This window comes from Halichondria panicea, chromosome 3 (assembly GCF_963675165.1).
Source record: "Halichondria panicea chromosome 3, odHalPani1.1, whole genome shotgun sequence".
Lineage (NCBI taxonomy): Eukaryota > Metazoa > Porifera > Demospongiae > Suberitida > Halichondriidae > Halichondria > Halichondria panicea.
Genome location: NC_087379.1, coordinates 4,838,511 through 4,855,471, shown reverse-complemented (window position 1 = coordinate 4,855,471; position 16,961 = coordinate 4,838,511). Strand labels below are relative to the sequence as shown.

The 16,961-nt window shown below is 42.9% G+C and overlaps 3 protein-coding genes across 6 annotated transcripts in view; 2 read left to right on the top strand and 1 right to left on the bottom strand.

Annotated features, from left to right (window-relative positions):
* LOC135333663 (tolloid-like protein 2) overlaps nt 1-16,961 on the top strand; it is a 78,559-nt gene that overhangs the window by 16,817 nt on the left and 44,781 nt on the right. The gene's annotated exons all lie outside the window — the stretch shown is intronic.
* Nucleotides 254-16,334, bottom strand: LOC135333776 (FAD-dependent oxidoreductase domain-containing protein 1-like). Of its 4 annotated transcripts, XM_064528808.1 has the most exons (8): nt 16,122-16,333; nt 14,440-14,613; nt 13,657-13,771; nt 12,510-12,594; nt 11,582-11,698; nt 2,257-2,547; nt 1,861-1,965; nt 254-547 (listed from the first exon to the last, which is right to left on the bottom strand). In XM_064528808.1, the coding sequence occupies exons 5-8, from the start codon at nt 11,597-11,599 to the stop codon at nt 293-295; spliced, it is 669 nt and encodes a 222-aa protein (XP_064384878.1). In that variant the 5' UTR covers nt 11,600-11,698; nt 12,510-12,594; nt 13,657-13,771; nt 14,440-14,613; nt 16,122-16,333; the 3' UTR covers nt 254-292. The 4 variants fall into 4 exon arrangements, with proteins under 4 accessions (XP_064384878.1, XP_064384879.1, XP_064384881.1 ...); XM_064528809.1 differs by lacking the exon at nt 12,510-12,594; XM_064528811.1 differs by lacking the exons at nt 254-547; nt 1,861-1,965; nt 2,257-2,547 and having other exon boundaries at nt 11,421-11,698; nt 16,122-16,334.
* LOC135333732 (uncharacterized) lies at nt 5,308-7,060 on the top strand. Its single transcript, XM_064528759.1, has one exon. The coding sequence runs from the start codon at nt 5,731-5,733 to the stop codon at nt 7,054-7,056; it is 1,326 nt and encodes a 441-aa protein (XP_064384829.1). The 5' UTR covers nt 5,308-5,730; the 3' UTR covers nt 7,057-7,060.

The window sequence follows — 16,961 nt, the reverse complement described above, 5'->3', positions numbered from 1 at the left end:
AGTGAAATCATCAAAGGGATATATTATGTATAGCACGTCACGTAAACAGCAAGGATACAGTGTGTATCATCACTATAGCTCTTTGCGTGTGTTTCGTTTGCGATCTATAATGATGTCACAATCATGTCACAATTCGAGAGCCTCGCATTCGAAATCCTTTAATTATGTCCACTCAGCATTGTTCAACTACTTCCATTCCCAATTCAAACCGTTAGGGTGAAGATTACACACAAAAATTAAAGACACATCTGAATGAAGTTTGGCGTAAGAATATGTATAAAAAAAATCTCTCTTACACAATGTTTTTTTCTTTGTATGGCTGACCATTCACAACTCTTTCAAAGGAAAATCTACTGAGATCAATAGAGTGCGAACAACCATCTAAAACAATCTCGCTAACTGCTCTACCTACAGCTGGTGACTGTTGTATGCCATGGCCACTAAAGCCATTGGCAAATACCAAGTTATTAATGACAGGGTGCCTCCCGATAATTGCGTTTTGATCCAGAGTGTTGTAATCATAGTAACCAGCCCAAGCACTTTGCAACTGCAAACAGACAAAGAGAGGCTCTATCAATTATCAATTATTATGCCTCAGTGTACATGCGCAAGCGAGGTATACGGTAGTGTGTTTGTGTCTGTGTCTGTGTGTGTGTTTGTGTAGACTGCTACAGCTGCTCAAGGATCAATGAAGTGCAAGTAAGAGTTTCTATAGGCTTCTAGTCATATATTTTCTTGGGTTTTAATTTGTGGATTTGAAAAATAATGCTTCGTTCTTTATTTGCTTACTTGGAATGCTATTGCAGCCTTTTCAGAAGAGCACGTAGCCAAACTTGTTTACCGAGTGTTGCTACTCTACTTAGTAGTTATAGCTCTGCATTAGAACGCTAGCTAACTATTGGTATAACTGCAAGAGTGAGAAGAAAGCTGAAAGGCCTGCTGATGCAGCCATTAGTTTTAGATTTAAACTTTGGCATCGATCGTTTAACAACAATCATGGTTGATCATTACCCACTCTTTGAGAATGCATGTAGCAAAATTAATGCAAAAATGTTCATCATGTGTATATAAAAGCTATTAGCTTTATGTTATGTAACTCCACCGAGGCATCAGCACCCACGGTGCTTTCATTATACCAGGAGCACATTACAGAAGGAGCTTTTAACTCTACATGGGTGTGGAAATCAGACCGCGGTCAGCCTGCATGTGATTATCATTATGAACAGATTTTGTGTAGTGCAGCAGCAGGAGAGCTAGGTTGAGCCAAAAAGAGCTAAAGGGAATAGCTAGGTCTTTGATGGATGTTGGTATACATCATGGAAGAGACTGTCATTGGTGAGGTACAGAAAATTCTAAAAGAGGAGCATATCCATGTAAAGAGAAAGTTTGCTAGACCTAGACTAACACATACTAGGAGTCTTACTGGGGTTCTTAGAAGAGAGAGCTTACTACCAGGCCTATAGTTAACTAGCTAGCTGTAGATTTTCATTTTTATTGACCTATGCTTGGTAAAAGTGCACCGTCAGCTCACGCACGCTGATGATCATCACCCACTTAGCGGTTTTGCATATGAGGTCATGCTTTGCAAATTTGCATGAGATGCGATTCCCGAGACTGTAATGTGCTCCTGATTATACAAATACGATCGCTTGCTAATTAATTAGTAACTGCACAGGCTGATCCTATACAAAAGAGGCTTCTCGAACCCTTTTGCATATAAATGGTGATCATCATTTTTAACCTCATAAATGGGGACAATTTTTTACTGATATGGACAAGGAAGGTCTACTCCCAAAGATAGGGGCTCAACTCACTGTATTACATACAATGTACAAGCACACAAAGTATGTTGACTGCCACCTTCAAAGATTCAAATGCCGGTACCCTGTGTGCAATACTAGGCCACGCATACTCGTCAAACAGTGAATAGTCCACTTCTAACTCAAGGTCATCGTGATCCAGGTGCTGCAAGAAAAATAATGTACGTGCACCTCATCTGGGGGGAACACTACACACGGTGTGGAAATTCTACGTATGTGTACATCTTTATTTTCAATTACATGCATGTACATAAAGCATAAAACCAAATCTTTATACTGTACTGTCAGTCGAATTACTAAGAAGTCTGGAGTCTTAGATATAATTATGGCTCCTGCATAATTATGTTCTGGGGCTATAAAGAAGATAGAACAAACTACAATTCTAGCATTTGGACCCTTTTCCTAGTACGAAATTATTTTATTATCATGTGCATACCTCAGGGGTCCTCACTCCACATATGAAAGTGTTTTGTACTCCTTCCTTTCGTAAATATGTGCCATCAATATTAATAAGCATAGGGAATTCTTCAGTGATGAGATCCGGGCATTTTATGACAAACACACACCGTCGCCGTGGTTTCACTGGGAGGGGGGCACGCATGACTCTGTTAGAGTGAGTGGGGTCTCTAATTCCAGCCATCAAAGCCAGTTGAGAAGCCCAGGGTCCACCAGCATTAACGAAATGATCACATCCTATGTGTTCTTTGTTGCCATTTTCAGTAGTGACCTGTATAGAAGTCTGTTTTACTGTATCAATCCACTTGTGAAACATATTTGTAGTTATGCCTCGACATGCGCAAGCGAGATAGACGGTACGGTGCGTTTGTGTAGCGTATGTGTCTGTCTAGACTGCTATCTATAGCTGCTCAATGAGTATTGAAGTGCAAGTAAGACTTTCAAAGTAGTGCTTCGTTCTCCGTTCTCTAGTTGCAGCAGCGTAGGCATACATAATATTTGCAAAGAAATGTGGGTGGGGCCACGTAAGATTTATTGATGTGCATGCAAGCAGCCTAGCTATAGCGCGTGCTATAGCTTGCTACAGCCTACTCTCAGGGGCGTAGGCAGGAATTTGAGGAAGGGGGGCTGAGCTGAAAGGGTGTGAAGCACCTTCCACTTGGCGCGGAGAGCGGAAACCACACCTCCTAATTAATGACTCATTTCCGAGAATAGTTGTTGTACCAAGAGTGTCTGGTTGTACTTGTAATGATTTATGATGTTACAATTTTGTTGTACTTGTAATAACAATTAATATGTATGAAACAATGCTAATATTTACAGTGCTAACTACATGTACAATGTATATGATAATGTAGCTGATCAGTTACTTTGCTGGCTTTTCATCAGTACTCAGGCTGGCAGTACTAGAGCTTGGCCTTGACTCACGCTTGAGAAATAATGTTTCTGCGACATAGTTGCTGCTCTCAATCAACCTCTGTGGTAGATTATTGATCAGTTGCACAGTGCATTACGCATGTGCAAGAAATAGCACACCTGCGCATGCTTCAATTAAATGGTGCATGCTATACTACTAATAGCTAGCTAGCTTTAATAGTTACACTGAAGAATCAAAGTTACTAGTATAGTATAGAGCTATATAGCTCTTGGACATGCTGTTTGTCTGCCACTAATCTATACCAGTAATTCCCAGGCTGAAGACAGTCATCAGAGAAGGTGGGGCTCTTAGTGTGGTTTTTGCAGAGGAAGGGGGGGCTCCAGCCCCCAAAGCCCTGCCCCTCCCTACGCCCTTGACTCTCATTGGCTATAGTTTCTCAGGGGGGACCGTTTATTGCAAGGGTGGACCAATTATATCGTTGCCAGGATCTGGAGGATCATATGGCTTTATAGGACCACGTAAGATCTATTGTGCATGACTAGAGCCTCACACTTAAAAAGATAATTCTATGGATAGTTTAATACTAAGCCAATCGCCCTTCTGCAATCTGTAGATACCTTTTTGTCAGACTATATACCATGCACCAAGAGACAAACAAGGTCAAGGTGAGCCTATAATTATGGTACACTACAGCTACAGTATAGACTCTCGTTAATTAATCCGGTCACCCTTGGGACAGTGCAGCTTGGCTGGAATAGCGAGGTGGCTGTATTTTAGAAATAGCTGCGGCTAAAAAACGACCTTACCTCGAATCTAATGACTAATTTTGTGTGCAGTAAACATCTAGCTAGCAATCCGTACCAAAAACCAAATGGCCGGTATATCGAGGTGGCCATACTTCAGAGAGCCGGAATAGCGAGGGTGTACTGTACTACTCTCTGCTGATAACTATACAATCATGTATGTGAATTCTAGTTACATTGCTGCATAGCTTGGAGTCTTGGTGCTGAATGCATGAGGGATGCCAACAGTTCAAATTCCAGTGCAAAAAGTTACACATGAGTTTGCTCCATCACCCTCGTCGCCTACAATTATTTTTTTGCTGATCAGTCATACTATTAGTTTACTCCACTTAATTTGTTGTACAATAATTATGTAATTGCTCATTAACAAAGTACATACCGTATTTACTTGATTAAATGCCCATCTCGTTTAAACGCCCACAGTAAAGCTGTCTTTTGTCAATAAACGCCCCTCTTAAATAATCGCCCCTGTATGGGCGTGGCACTGTGGGTGGAGCTGAATTAGCACGTGGAACCAGCTGAAACAAGGGCAGCATAGAATAAATAGATACTATTTATGATGGCAGAGAGGACACAGAGGGAGAAACATCACTCCTACGACTTGAGATTGAAGCTGAGAGCTGTGGCAGCAGCCAAGAAGAGTAATAACTGCTGATGAGCAAGAGTTTGAAGTAGACAAAACAATATGCCCGTTTCGAATAAGCGCCCATCTCGTTTAAACGCCCCCTCTACAGACGCTGCTAGGAAATAAACGCCTAGGCGTTTAATCAAGTAAATACAGTACTTATCATTGTTATAACAATGGACTCTCCAGATTGCACTAGCATCAATCTAAGAGAGCACGTCCCAACCAAATTTTCCAAAAATCTTGGCTATGCCACAGAGTTGTGCTTACTAATTGGAATACCATTGCAACCTTTTAAGAGTTAGCAAAAATTGTTCAGAGAGTGCTGATAGATGATTGAATTTGAACTACTTCTTGAAAGAGTTACAGACCGTATTTTTAGTGATTCTCCAATTAGACAATTTTCTGACCTCTAAAAGTAGGGACTGTTGCGTTGACTTTATTATGTGGTATCCTAGTAAAAATGTAGCCACCTAGCCTTGATTCCAAAACAATGTATTTTGAAAGGCCTGTAATCGAGGCTAGCAGAGTAACCTCGTCCTATATCTCCAATTAGATGCGACCAGGGCGACACCCACAACTAAAGGAACCTCCCGTGTTGACACATTTATGAGCACACTCGTTCATGTCTGTGTAAAGAGATAAGCTCATGTACTGTGACAATTGTAAGGACACGGACTCCTGGACTATTGAACTATGCATGACATCATTAGAGATCATGTGATAAACTAGTGCTCTTATCTAGAAAGTTGTGTTGCTATCGAGTTGCTATATTCTATGCTATCACTGTTTGCTCTTAATATAAAAGACTCAAGGTGTTATTATCAAACCTACATGGCGCTGTGAACAGCCCGCTACATAAATAGCGTTGAAAGAACCGAAACAAAATCAGGATCAGCAGATATGGCATATACATTTCGTACCAGTGACCTACCGAAACTGGACCTCGATACAGATAAAGGGACAGACTTCCTTGCCTGGTAACAACAGTGGCTTGCCTATAGAGAACTATCTGGCCTTGGCAACGAGTCAGCGGCAAAACAGGTACAAGCACTCAAACTTTGTTTCTCAAGAGAGACCCTCACTGTGGTAGACAATCTAGGACTAACTGATGCCCAGAAGAATGACCAAGCACTGATAATTGCAGCAATGAAGCAACATGTCGAAGGGCAGATCAATGAAACAATTGAGAGAAGAAACCTACGACAGCGACATCAACTCACTGGCGAAACCTTCGACGACTTCCTAGTGTCACTACGTGACCTTGCAAAAACTTGTAACTTTTGTAACAACGAATGCCTCAAACGAGCAATCAGAGACCAAATTATCGAAGGTCTACAAGATGGCGACACTATACAAGAACTCCTCCGAGCTAGTGACCTCACGCTAGATCAAGCTGTAACAAAGTGCCGTGGTATGGAAGCGGTAAAGAAGTCCCGCTCACAGATCCAGGGTGCAACCGAACTTTGCGCACTACAAACACGACAAACACGACATCAACCTGCCACCCCGGCCAGTACATGCCATTGGTGCGGTAAAAATCAACACGATGGAGGCAGAAAGAATTGCCCAGCCCAGGGACAAACTTGCCGCAACTGTGGCAAAGTTGGCCACTTTAGTACGGTTTGCAGACAGCCACATCCTTCTGGAAAAAAACCAGCCATATCCCCGAGGGCCAACACACTGCGCACTTCGGAACTCCCATTCCTGCAACTATCCAACGCAAACGCTGGATCCATCACACCAGCCCCGACGATTCGAATGAAAGTGACTACCTGCCATGGAGAAACTTACACTAGTGTCCTTCCTGACTCGGGAGCAGACATTTGCGCAGCAGGGCCAGACTTAGTACATGCCCTCAACGAGGACATGGATAATCTGGCAGATTCCAACGTCACACCAAAAGCAGTCAACGGCTCACTATTACATCCAGCAGGAAAGCTACCCGGAGTCCAATTCCAGATCAATGGCCAGGACACCGAAGCAGACATTCACATCTATCAATCAGTCTCAGGCACCATCATATCATGGGCCACAGCACAGAAACTCGGCATCCTACCTAACTGTTACCCTAACCCGATGCCCTCTGTCCAAACGATCGAATCTACGACAATCGAATCTACCGAAACAATCGGATCCACGAAGGTCGAAACAATCGAATCCACGAAAGTCGAAACAATCGAATCTACGAATGTTCCATCTATGCTACCCACAGCGGAACAATTCATGTTGGAATTTTCACCCGTCTTCGACGGACAAATTCGTACCATGCCAGGAGAACAGTTCCATATCTCCATCACTGACGACGCTAAACCGTTCTGCGTGAGCACACCACGCACCATCCCACTGGCATACAGAGAGAAACTGAAAGCTGAGATCGACTTGCTCGTCGATCAAAAAATCATAGCTCCGACTGGTGCGCACCCATTGTTGTGGCACCAAAGAAGAACTCCGACAAAATACGCATGTGCGTAGACCTATCGAAACGAGAGCGGTATCCCTCCACAACACCAGCAGAAGCTGTCGCTGACATAACACAGACCCAGGCTAAGCTCTTTACCGTCTTAGATGCACTCAAGGGATATCATCAGTGCCCACTTGATGAGGAGAGCCAAAACCTCACCACCTTCATCACACCATTCGGGCGCTTTAAGTACCTGCGAGCCCCCTATGGGATTTTTTCCATCAGTGAACACTATAACCAACGCATGGATGAAGCACTAGCAGGCATGCAAAACTTCCGCAAAATTGTTGACGACGTTATCATCTTCGACAGTAATCAGCAAGAACACATCGTTCATGTACGGGAGTTACTTCGTCGCTGCCAAGAAAAAGGCATCTCCCTCAATCGAGAAAAATTCAAGTTCTGCCAAACGACAGCATTGTTTGCAGGGTTCATCCTAACACCTGACGGATACACCATCAGCGACGACATTACCAATGCTATTTCTCGTTTCCCGACACCAAGCAGTCGAACAGACCTACGGTCCTTCTTTGGTCTCGTGAACCAGTTGGCAGCCAGCACGAGCAACATAGCGGAAGTACTAGCACCACTCCGTCCTCTACTGAGCGCTCGCAACGATTTCCTGTGGACACCCGATCACGACCAAGCATTTCAACATGCCAAGGAGATGTTAGTAACAGCACCCACCCTTGCCTACTTTGATCAAAAGAAAGAAACACACCTGTACACAGATGCGAGCACTCTTGGGATCGGCTTTGTACTCATGCAGAAACAAGATGGCTCTGACGGGGAATGGAAAACAGTACAGGCGGGATCTCGCTTCCTCACCAACACCAAAAGTAGGTACGCTGTCATCGAACTCGAATGCCTCGCAATCGCTTGGGCAACCAAAAAATGCCATGTTTTCCTCTCTGGACGTGACCACTTCACAGTCATTACAGACCACAACCCATTGGTCCCCATCCTCAACAGCCATCGCCTAGACGAAATCGAAAACCCTCGTCTACAACGTCTTCGAACTCGCCTAATGGCCTACAATTTCACAACTCGTTGGTTGAAAGGTGCCCAAAATTTTGCAGCAGATGCACCTGTCCCGCCACCCATGTCACAAGCCAGACACAGGAGACGACCTCGCAGAGCATGACCTCCACTTTGAAGAAGCCCCATCTCTATCACAGATTAGAGAATCTAACGAAGACCCTTGGGAGTCAGAAAATTTACACCTTCAGGAGCTGCGAAGACACGCAAACGACGACCCAGAGTATCAAGGCCTCAAAAACATCATTCAAACAGGTTTCCCGAACGAAAGAAACCTCCTGCCGAAATCAATGGAAAAATTTGGGCAATTAAACACCACCTCAGCATTGACGATGACCTTATAGTCTATGGATGCCGTCTCTTCGTACCGATCAGCCTTCGTACAACGATGCTCAGCCGTCTACATGAAGCCCACCAGGGTATAGCACGCTCACAGGCACGGGCCCGTCTGACGATCTATTGGCCCAACATTGACCAGGACATCAAACACTTTGTCGATGGATGCCGTCACTGCCAAGATCGCTTACCACCCCATGCCAAAGAACCCCTGATCGCGAAACCAACCCCAGACAGACCGTTTCAGCAACTGGCAGTGGACTTTGCATCATATGGGGGCGACCAGTTCCTCATCATGGTAGATTGTAAAACAGACTGGCCTGATGTCATCGAGATGAAGAAAGACACCACTACACAAAAGCTCATTGGCGCTCTCAGAAACCAATTCTGTCGAACAGCCATACCGGACGTCATATGGTCCGATGAAGGACCGCAATTCACATCATCCAAACTAGCAGCATTCCTCAAGGATTGGGGGGTGTCACACAAGACATCATCCCCTCGCTACCCCCAAAGCAATGGCAAAGCAGAAGCAACCGTTAAGTCGATGAAAAAGCTAATCTCTGCTGCATGGGCAGGACGCTCCATCAACGTGCTATCTCGATCACTTTTGCAGTACAGGAACACCCCTTCACGAAAGGATGGACTCTCCCCGGCCCAGAAACTACTAGGTCAACCAGTACAAGACCACCTCCCAGCTCACCGAAGATCATTCGCACCAGAATGGCAACAATCAAGCGATCCCGAGCACACTGACGTTGGGCCGCAAGACCAGCTATATTATAATCAGCACGCCAAGGAACTGACAGAAATTCCGATCGGAAACCGAGTGGCGATACAAAACCCAGCTACCAAGATGTGGGACATCTATAAGGCCAGGTGAGCCACACTAGTACATCAGCTGTGTGTGTGTGTGGGTGTGGAGGCACAGTTGTTGCCCTAGGACACCACAGGCGGTACTTCGTGAAGACACAAAGTGGTCGGGTTCCCGTACGGAACAGGCGATTTCTACGCAAGAGAATCCTAGCCTCAGTGTTTGGAGGAACTTTTGACCCTCCACCAACTCCTTCCCCACTGCTGCAAGCTCCTTCCCCATCGCTGCAAGCCCCTCGCCCGATACAAGCTCGTCGCTCCACACGATCGAAGCAGGCCCCCTCCTACCTTCACTCTGACCCTGTATGGTTGTCAAGCTCCTCCGTCAGTACACTCACTGAGGAGCTTGCAGGGGAGGTGTAAGGACACGGACTCCTGGACTATTGAACTATGCATGACATCATTAGAGATCATGTGATAAACTAGTGCTCTTATCTAGAAAGTTGTGTTGCTATCGAGTTGCTATATTCTATGCTATCACTGTTTGCTCTTAATATAAAAGACTCAAGGTATTATTATCAAACCCTACAACAATTAATCATAACTAGAGCACTAAAGTGCAAACCCTCGGCTGGTGACATGAAACCAAAAGACTGATATAATGCAGTGCATATAGTGATGTTGTTATCATCATCATGCATGACTTGCACAGCAACTCAGGAGCAATAAAACTAAACCAGACTGGAGGCATGCTGAAACATTTGAGAACAAGTAGTACTATAGATAATATGCACTGTGGATTAGGATCACAGCAAAGAAGCCTGGAGTCTCAGAGAAGTATGGCTCCAGGTCCTGCATGGATCCCAGTCAGCTAAAGCAAGCTTTCTACTTTAGTGACCCTGTTCCATTGTTTCTGGACCTGGTACAGGATCACTTCAGTTATAAGTAACACATGTGCAAGTTCTGTTCAAGCTACATTTTGCTCGCTTTTATTAGACAAAGAAGCTTTAACACCGAAAGCTGCCACTATTAGAAGTACTGACTTGTTATGTGGAGGCTACCCATGCTGTAAACGCAGTGCTAGAGCATCCAGGTAAGCAGACCCAGTCACAAGCTTGTTCAAGCTTCTTAGCTTTTGCTCGACAAAGAAGCTTTAACATCACAATCTGTCACTATTTAAACCAAGATATTGTTGTGTGAAGGCTATCCATGCTGTAAACGCAGTGCTGTGGCATCCAGGTGAGTAGATATACTCGTGACAAACAGACAAACAAACAAACAAACAAACAAACCAACAGACTACTATACCCGTGGCCGCCCACGCGCGCCTCAGGTATGTATACATGCATAATTATGCCTCGGTGCGCATGCGCAAGCGAGGTATACGGTAGTGTGTTTGTGTGTCTGTGTGTCTGTGTATCTGTGTGTGTGTGTAGACTGCTACAGCTGCTCAAGGATGAATCAAGTGCAAGTAAGAGTTTCTATAGGCTTCTAGTCATGTTTACTTGGATTTTAATTCGTGGATTTGCAAAATAATGCTTCGTTCTCGAGTTATGCCTAGTTTTGCTTACTTGGAATGCCATTGCAGCCTTTTCAGAAGAGCACGTAGTCAAACTTGTTTACCGAGTGTTGCTACTCTACTTAGTAGTTAGCTCTGTACTAGAACGCTAGCTATTGGTAGCTGCAAGAGTGAGAAGAGAGCTGCAAGGCTCTGCTAATGCAGCCATTAATGAACTTTTGGCATCGATCGTTTTTAACAACAATCATGGTCGATCATTACCCACTCTAAGAGTTTTTGCATGCAAATTGTTTATCATGCCTTGTGTGTAAAAGCTATTAGTAGCTTTATGTTATGTAGCTTTGGCATCTCCACCGAGGCATCAGCACCTGTGGTGCTTTCATTATTATAGTTACTGTTTTGTTACATGATATTCCTTTTTGGAAAATATCTCTGTAATGACGCTAATAACCCACTTATTATTATAGAGCCTACTGGCTACCACATCCCATGCACACACCTCACGTATGGAAGGGACACAACATTCTTTGTAGGGCAATGCCAGTTACCTCAGTGGAACACAATGGCATTCATGCATGCAGGCAATATGTAAGCAAGAATTAATGAGTCATGCTTCCTAGAAATGGATGGTCTCTATTCTAGTTCTTTATAATTATATAGGTCTAGTTGTGCATGGTAGAATACTTAGTAGTTACGTAAGCACCTTTTGAGTTCAAATGCATCAAGTTTAGCAATGCTGCTAAACAACCAGTACAAGTCTATAAATTCATATAGTTATAGATATGGGTGGCCATTAAGAAGGGCTCTCAAAACAGAATCGGCTAGCTCACCAAAACAGTTGTGTCCATCTGCAGACAAGAAGAAGCCCCGAGGGCATCGACACTCGTAGGAGCCGGGAAGATTGCGACAGCTGTGAGAGCAGTGTGTATACACACACTCGTCGATATCTGAGAGAGTGCATGCAAGTGTGAATGTAACGATGACACGTATCAAATGCATGGAGAGTTCAGTATTAGTGCATTCAAGGTGTTCATGTTAGCTTCCAGGGAAACCCTTACCCGTTGGTAGTATAAATTAGAAACACAAATTTGACTAATGTATAAAGTTACTATTGGTTAGGATAACACATTATAGCATGTACTTATCGTGTTACTCTTAGGTGGGTGTGACAATATATACATGATAAGATTAGCCAAACATGACAACTGTATTCACTTCCACGAAACTAAGGAACTGTTGAATGATCTTCTGCCTGGTGCAAGGAAAATGAGCCAAGGTAATATGACTTTTTGGCTGGTCGTTAAAATCACTAAAGATACTAATATGGTATCTCATAGCAACTGCAAGTGCCCAGCAACTCTTCGACTATATGACGTGTCCACATCAATAATCATATTTGAAACATGGTATGTAATTTCATAAGAGCAAAACACAGACTGTATATTATACTTCAATGAGCGTTCTTAGACAATCATTGCTATGGCTGTACGTGGCTCTAGTGTGCTAATGGTTACTAGCTGGGATGTAGGACACATACAGCGGCTGGGCATTTCTATGTGAAAGAACCAGAGAAAATTAATGGGAAAAACCTACAGCTCTATTTCCATATATGACTATATACATGTACATCTGGGAATCAGTGCTGTGTTTATGTTATATGAAGAGGTACTAATTACTGTGAGCAGACTGTGAGGGAGTGCAAATGGGTTTGTCCACAATAAAAACAAGACAGACTATATATAGAAAGGTTTTCCTTACCACAAGCTAGGCGCAAATCACTTGGCCGTCCCCGCTTCCATGGAGATTATTAAACACTTTGATGTAATCCTTGACGCACTGGTGCCTGGATGAGATGGTTAGTTTATAGGATGAGCCAGCAAGATGTGTGATGTCATACAGATTGTTAGGGTTACAGCGCTCAAGTCATCAGATTAGGAGTATAGACAGAACAAGTTGTGAGCTGCTACGTAATTCTATATAAAGGTGTCAATGAGTTGGTAATATTGTCCATATAATTATGTGGATTACAGGCAAACCAACTCACAAACCAAATTCATTGACACGCATGTCATGACAGCTAGTACACATGTATCTACACTATATTTAGTGCAGTAATGAATGAATTCAAACAAATCCCCAGCTAATAATTGAAAGCAATAACTATAATGACACGCATGGTCATGACAGCTAGTACACATGTATCTACACTATATTTAGTGCAGTAATGAATTCAAAAACATCCAAACAAATCCCCAGCTAATAATTGGAAAGCAATAACTATGTCCTCACTACCATAAGCAGTGCATGCACTCGTAAAGCCATGCAATGGCTAAGGACGCGGTAAGGTTCACCAAATCATCGGAAAGGAAAGTGGGAGGTTGAATAAACACACGCAAACAATGTGTGTACGCAGGTGGTGTATGCAGGTGGTGTAATTATATTTCAAAGGAGACTTGAAGCCAGTGGAAAATTACCGATACTTGGTAAGGATATCACAAATTAAAGAGTTGAAGGTCATATTAGAGAAATTTCCTCCCACTAGCTACAACCTCATAAGTGCATGCCACTGCATATAAAGGTTCAAAATCATGGCCCACTAGAATTTAGACACAAACAGCAACCCCCCAGTCTTAAAAGTACCCCCCTGACATGAAAGTGCCCACACAACTGTGCAATTAGGGTTGCCAAGCTATATCGCCAGGAAGGCCTTTTTATTGTTCTCTTTGTGCACTATTACATCTTCTGTTTGTTACTAAGAGTGATTCCTAGACACACCAGCTGAGGGTAAAACAATCTCACAATTATATGGTACTGAACAATACACACAGCCAAGACTTGTTAATTTGTTGGTTTGTCAATGACAATACTTACATATTAGTACTATATTACAATAGAAAGCTCTTACCCTGCTCCTGGGAAGAAGTTGACATAGTGCGGCTGGTTTGAGCGTTGTTTGAATCTAATGCAGGTGTGGTCTTCCCAATGCTTCATTGCCTCCAGTATCTGTCTCCTTTCAGCAGCTGCAGGTAATTAAGAGAATATACATGCCACTGATTATTGCAAGAGGTGCAGCATCGTGAGCTCAGTTGGTCGAATTATCCTGACATAATGTTGTTATCTTTCCGCTTAGTTCATATTTTAAGGATTCTTCCTATCAGGCCTTCATTGACTTCAAATCCTTAAAATTCATTATTTTAAGATAAAATGCACTTATATACATCATACAAAATGTCACAACCCAACAGCATTAAATCATGGACAGCATAATCATTTATGGTGATTCACCAGTTGACTACCTCTACTCCTTCCACTACTACACCCACAAATAGCGGAGGTTTTGAAGAGCACAACAAAGTGCTGTTATAGAAACCACAGAATAGAGCCAACACATGTTTCCTTCTGTTCATTCATGTGTGTGTAAGCCAAGCTTTTGGCACAAACAACTCTTGGAGTCACTAGACTAGAGCTTTACGTTTGTAGTTCTTACTGCAAGCTAGGGGATGAGAGGCTCTTTGCACCAAATAATTGAGTTGGCAGGCGTTGGTAGGGGAACTATACATACACTGAACCTTGGACTCGTTCTTGAGATGATCTTAGTAGATTATGCTCCCAACTACAACACTGTACAAGCCCCTAGGGTTTGTTAATGTACAAGCATAGTTATAACGCAATATACGATCATAGTTACCATTGAATCTGCTTGAAAAGGTGTAATATACGACTCCATTTGGCCACAGCTTTCGATTCTCAATGGTAGCTCCCCTTTTCTTCCTGTCTTCACTTCCACTGTTGCTAGGCGACTCGTTTTGAGGGAGCAGGGAGGGAGGAAAATAGGCGATATCGTTATCATGAACCTGGGTAGCTGCATTGAGGAAAACAGGAACATGGTCATGGTACTGTGAAAGTGCTGTCTAGACATATAATTTCTTTATGCACTTCGGCTTGTTAGTTGTATTAAGTTAAGAGTTTAACCAGGTAATGGCATACCGTATTACTAGAATATTTTGTGGGTGAAAAACCTTTGCGAATGAGCCAAATCAGCAGAAAATTTGACCCTTTGCGATCGCATTCTGGCAAGGATCGTGTGTATTTACTAGTAATAATTTAGGTTCTGCGGATTTTATTGTTGCAAATTGATCAACCCTCCCAAATTCGCAAATGTTTGATTCTCGCAAAACATTCTAGTAATACGGTATGTTATCTAGATTGCACAAGGAAGCTAGTGCTATTTACCATATATGGCAGTGCTTGTGCTATTATTACACGAGAGAGACCATACTCATATGAATTATTTTTATGGTACAGTTTTCATTGCAGCATTCTTAGCTGCAGCGTTATTCGGAAAACCCAGTCCAATTATGGCTTGACACCGCGCAATTACTAGTTGCTCTTACTAGCACCGTTTTCCAGTACGATTGCCAGCGCAGTAATTATAGCCTCAGCCCCAGGCCGATTTTTCTGAAGTTGAAAAATACGGCCTGGTAATGATTGTATCTGGGCGTAGTTGGGAACCAGAAACAAAAGCAGAGGTTCTTCACATTTTGTTTCCTGTAATAATTTCGCCGTGCAACAGTGATGGCTTGCGAGTCTACCATTATTTCCCCGTATAAGTTTAATACCGTAATTTAGCTCCGTATGTATACTCTCAAGTAAAAATCTAGCGATAGATTGTCTATAGCTAGCTATAGCTACGGCAAGTTTAAGTTTCAGACTAACGTAACATTGTCTTGCTAAAGCACTCTCATTGCAGAACAGGCCCTGGCTCTCAAGTTCCTCTCGGAATGAAGAAACATCTTTCAACATGGTATGGCAAGACTCTTTGCTATCAATTGCTGCCCTTTGTGATGGACTATACAAGCTAGTAGGTAGGACTAACACTGCCGGCCCTTGTCGACAAGTGTATTGTTCTTGGAAAATCTCTCTGCTTTTGTTTTTTGGTTCCTAACCACGCCCAGATACAATCAATATACCAGACCTAGTTGGCGACCTAGCGTTATTTTAGAGACAACGAGGCTGGGAACGAGGCCAGCGCAGTATTAGTAACATGATGAGAATAATTATTATTGTTATCTTGATGGCTTAATTCATTAGCCATGAAGGACACGGATGCATTTCACAAGCCCAGAGCTGTTGCATGTGTGTGTATAGGAAATAGATCTACTCCCACAAATAAATTCCAAGTTTCTTCTTTTAAAACTCAACGAACCAAGTCAGTGGCTATACACATCAATTAATTTCCGCTATCAATCAGTGATGATTTAATAATTATGTGCAAACCTGATGAACCCTGTCATTTTTGTTCAGTTTCAGTATTCATGGCAGAGAACGTATTTTTTTATTATGTACCATGGTACAAATCCTCCAACATACCTGAGCTAGCACAAGGATCAGAAAGGTCAGGAAGAAGTTGACAAAGAGTCCTTTGTCCACAGAGAAGCAGACCCACAGCCAGGGACAAAAGAGTCAGAGTTAATCCCCCACACATCCTCACAATGCACCAGGTTCTCTCTGCTGTCAGGGAGACCTCTTGGAGTCCGTATATAGAACACAGTGCAATGCTATATACCTCTTTAGTTCTCCCTCAATTAGTGAGGTTGTATGGCTTCATAGCCGGAAATAAAGGTCAGAACAACTCTACTCTGTACTGTCCCCAGAGCTCTGACAGGTCTGCTGCCACAGTGCTAATGACAGCCAGTCAGATCCAGTACATGGCAGTTGCAACTGAGTATGGTAAACTTTGTCTGACACACCTCCGCTTTGACTAGACTAAATGTATGGTGCCATTGGCCGACTTGCATGCTGTTTATTACCACGCCACGTACCTAGACTACCTGTATATTGTACAGCGTCACCATAATTTAAGTTAAGAAGCAAGTTCGGAATGAACGCAATTTTTGGGCTCTAGAAGATGCCATTGAAATTACGATAACTACATGTAGATCTAGTCCTTGGCCCTTTTTGAGCATCCACTTTATGGTTTCTATGGAGAACAATCTGGACACAAAATTAATAGTGCATGGTTTTGATCTTTCACCACATCTCCTAGGAAACCAACTCCTCAAGTTACATAGTATAGAGCTTGAGCTGACACAATATTACACTTAATAATTAATGGCATTTCTTGGATTTCTGGTTAGACTAAGGTATTTATAGTGTACAGTACAGTATCATCCACTAGATATCTATATATAATAGCTGCAAGCTCATGCA

Bases quoted from the DNA above. Each gene is read 5' to 3' on its own strand.
- LOC135333732 (XM_064528759.1), top strand. From the start codon at position 5,731: ATGAAGCAACATGTCGAAGGGCAGATCAATGAAACAATTGAGAGAAGA.
- LOC135333776 (XM_064528808.1), bottom strand. The intron at 1,966-2,256 runs GTATGCACATGA...TTTTTCTTGCAG, and splicing joins GTGGAGTGAGGACCCCTGAG to CACCTGGATCACGATGACCT. The intron at 548-1,860 runs GTGGCAGTCAAC...GTCTGTTTGCAG, and splicing joins CGGCATTTGAATCTTTGAAG to TTGCAAAGTGCTTGGGCTGG.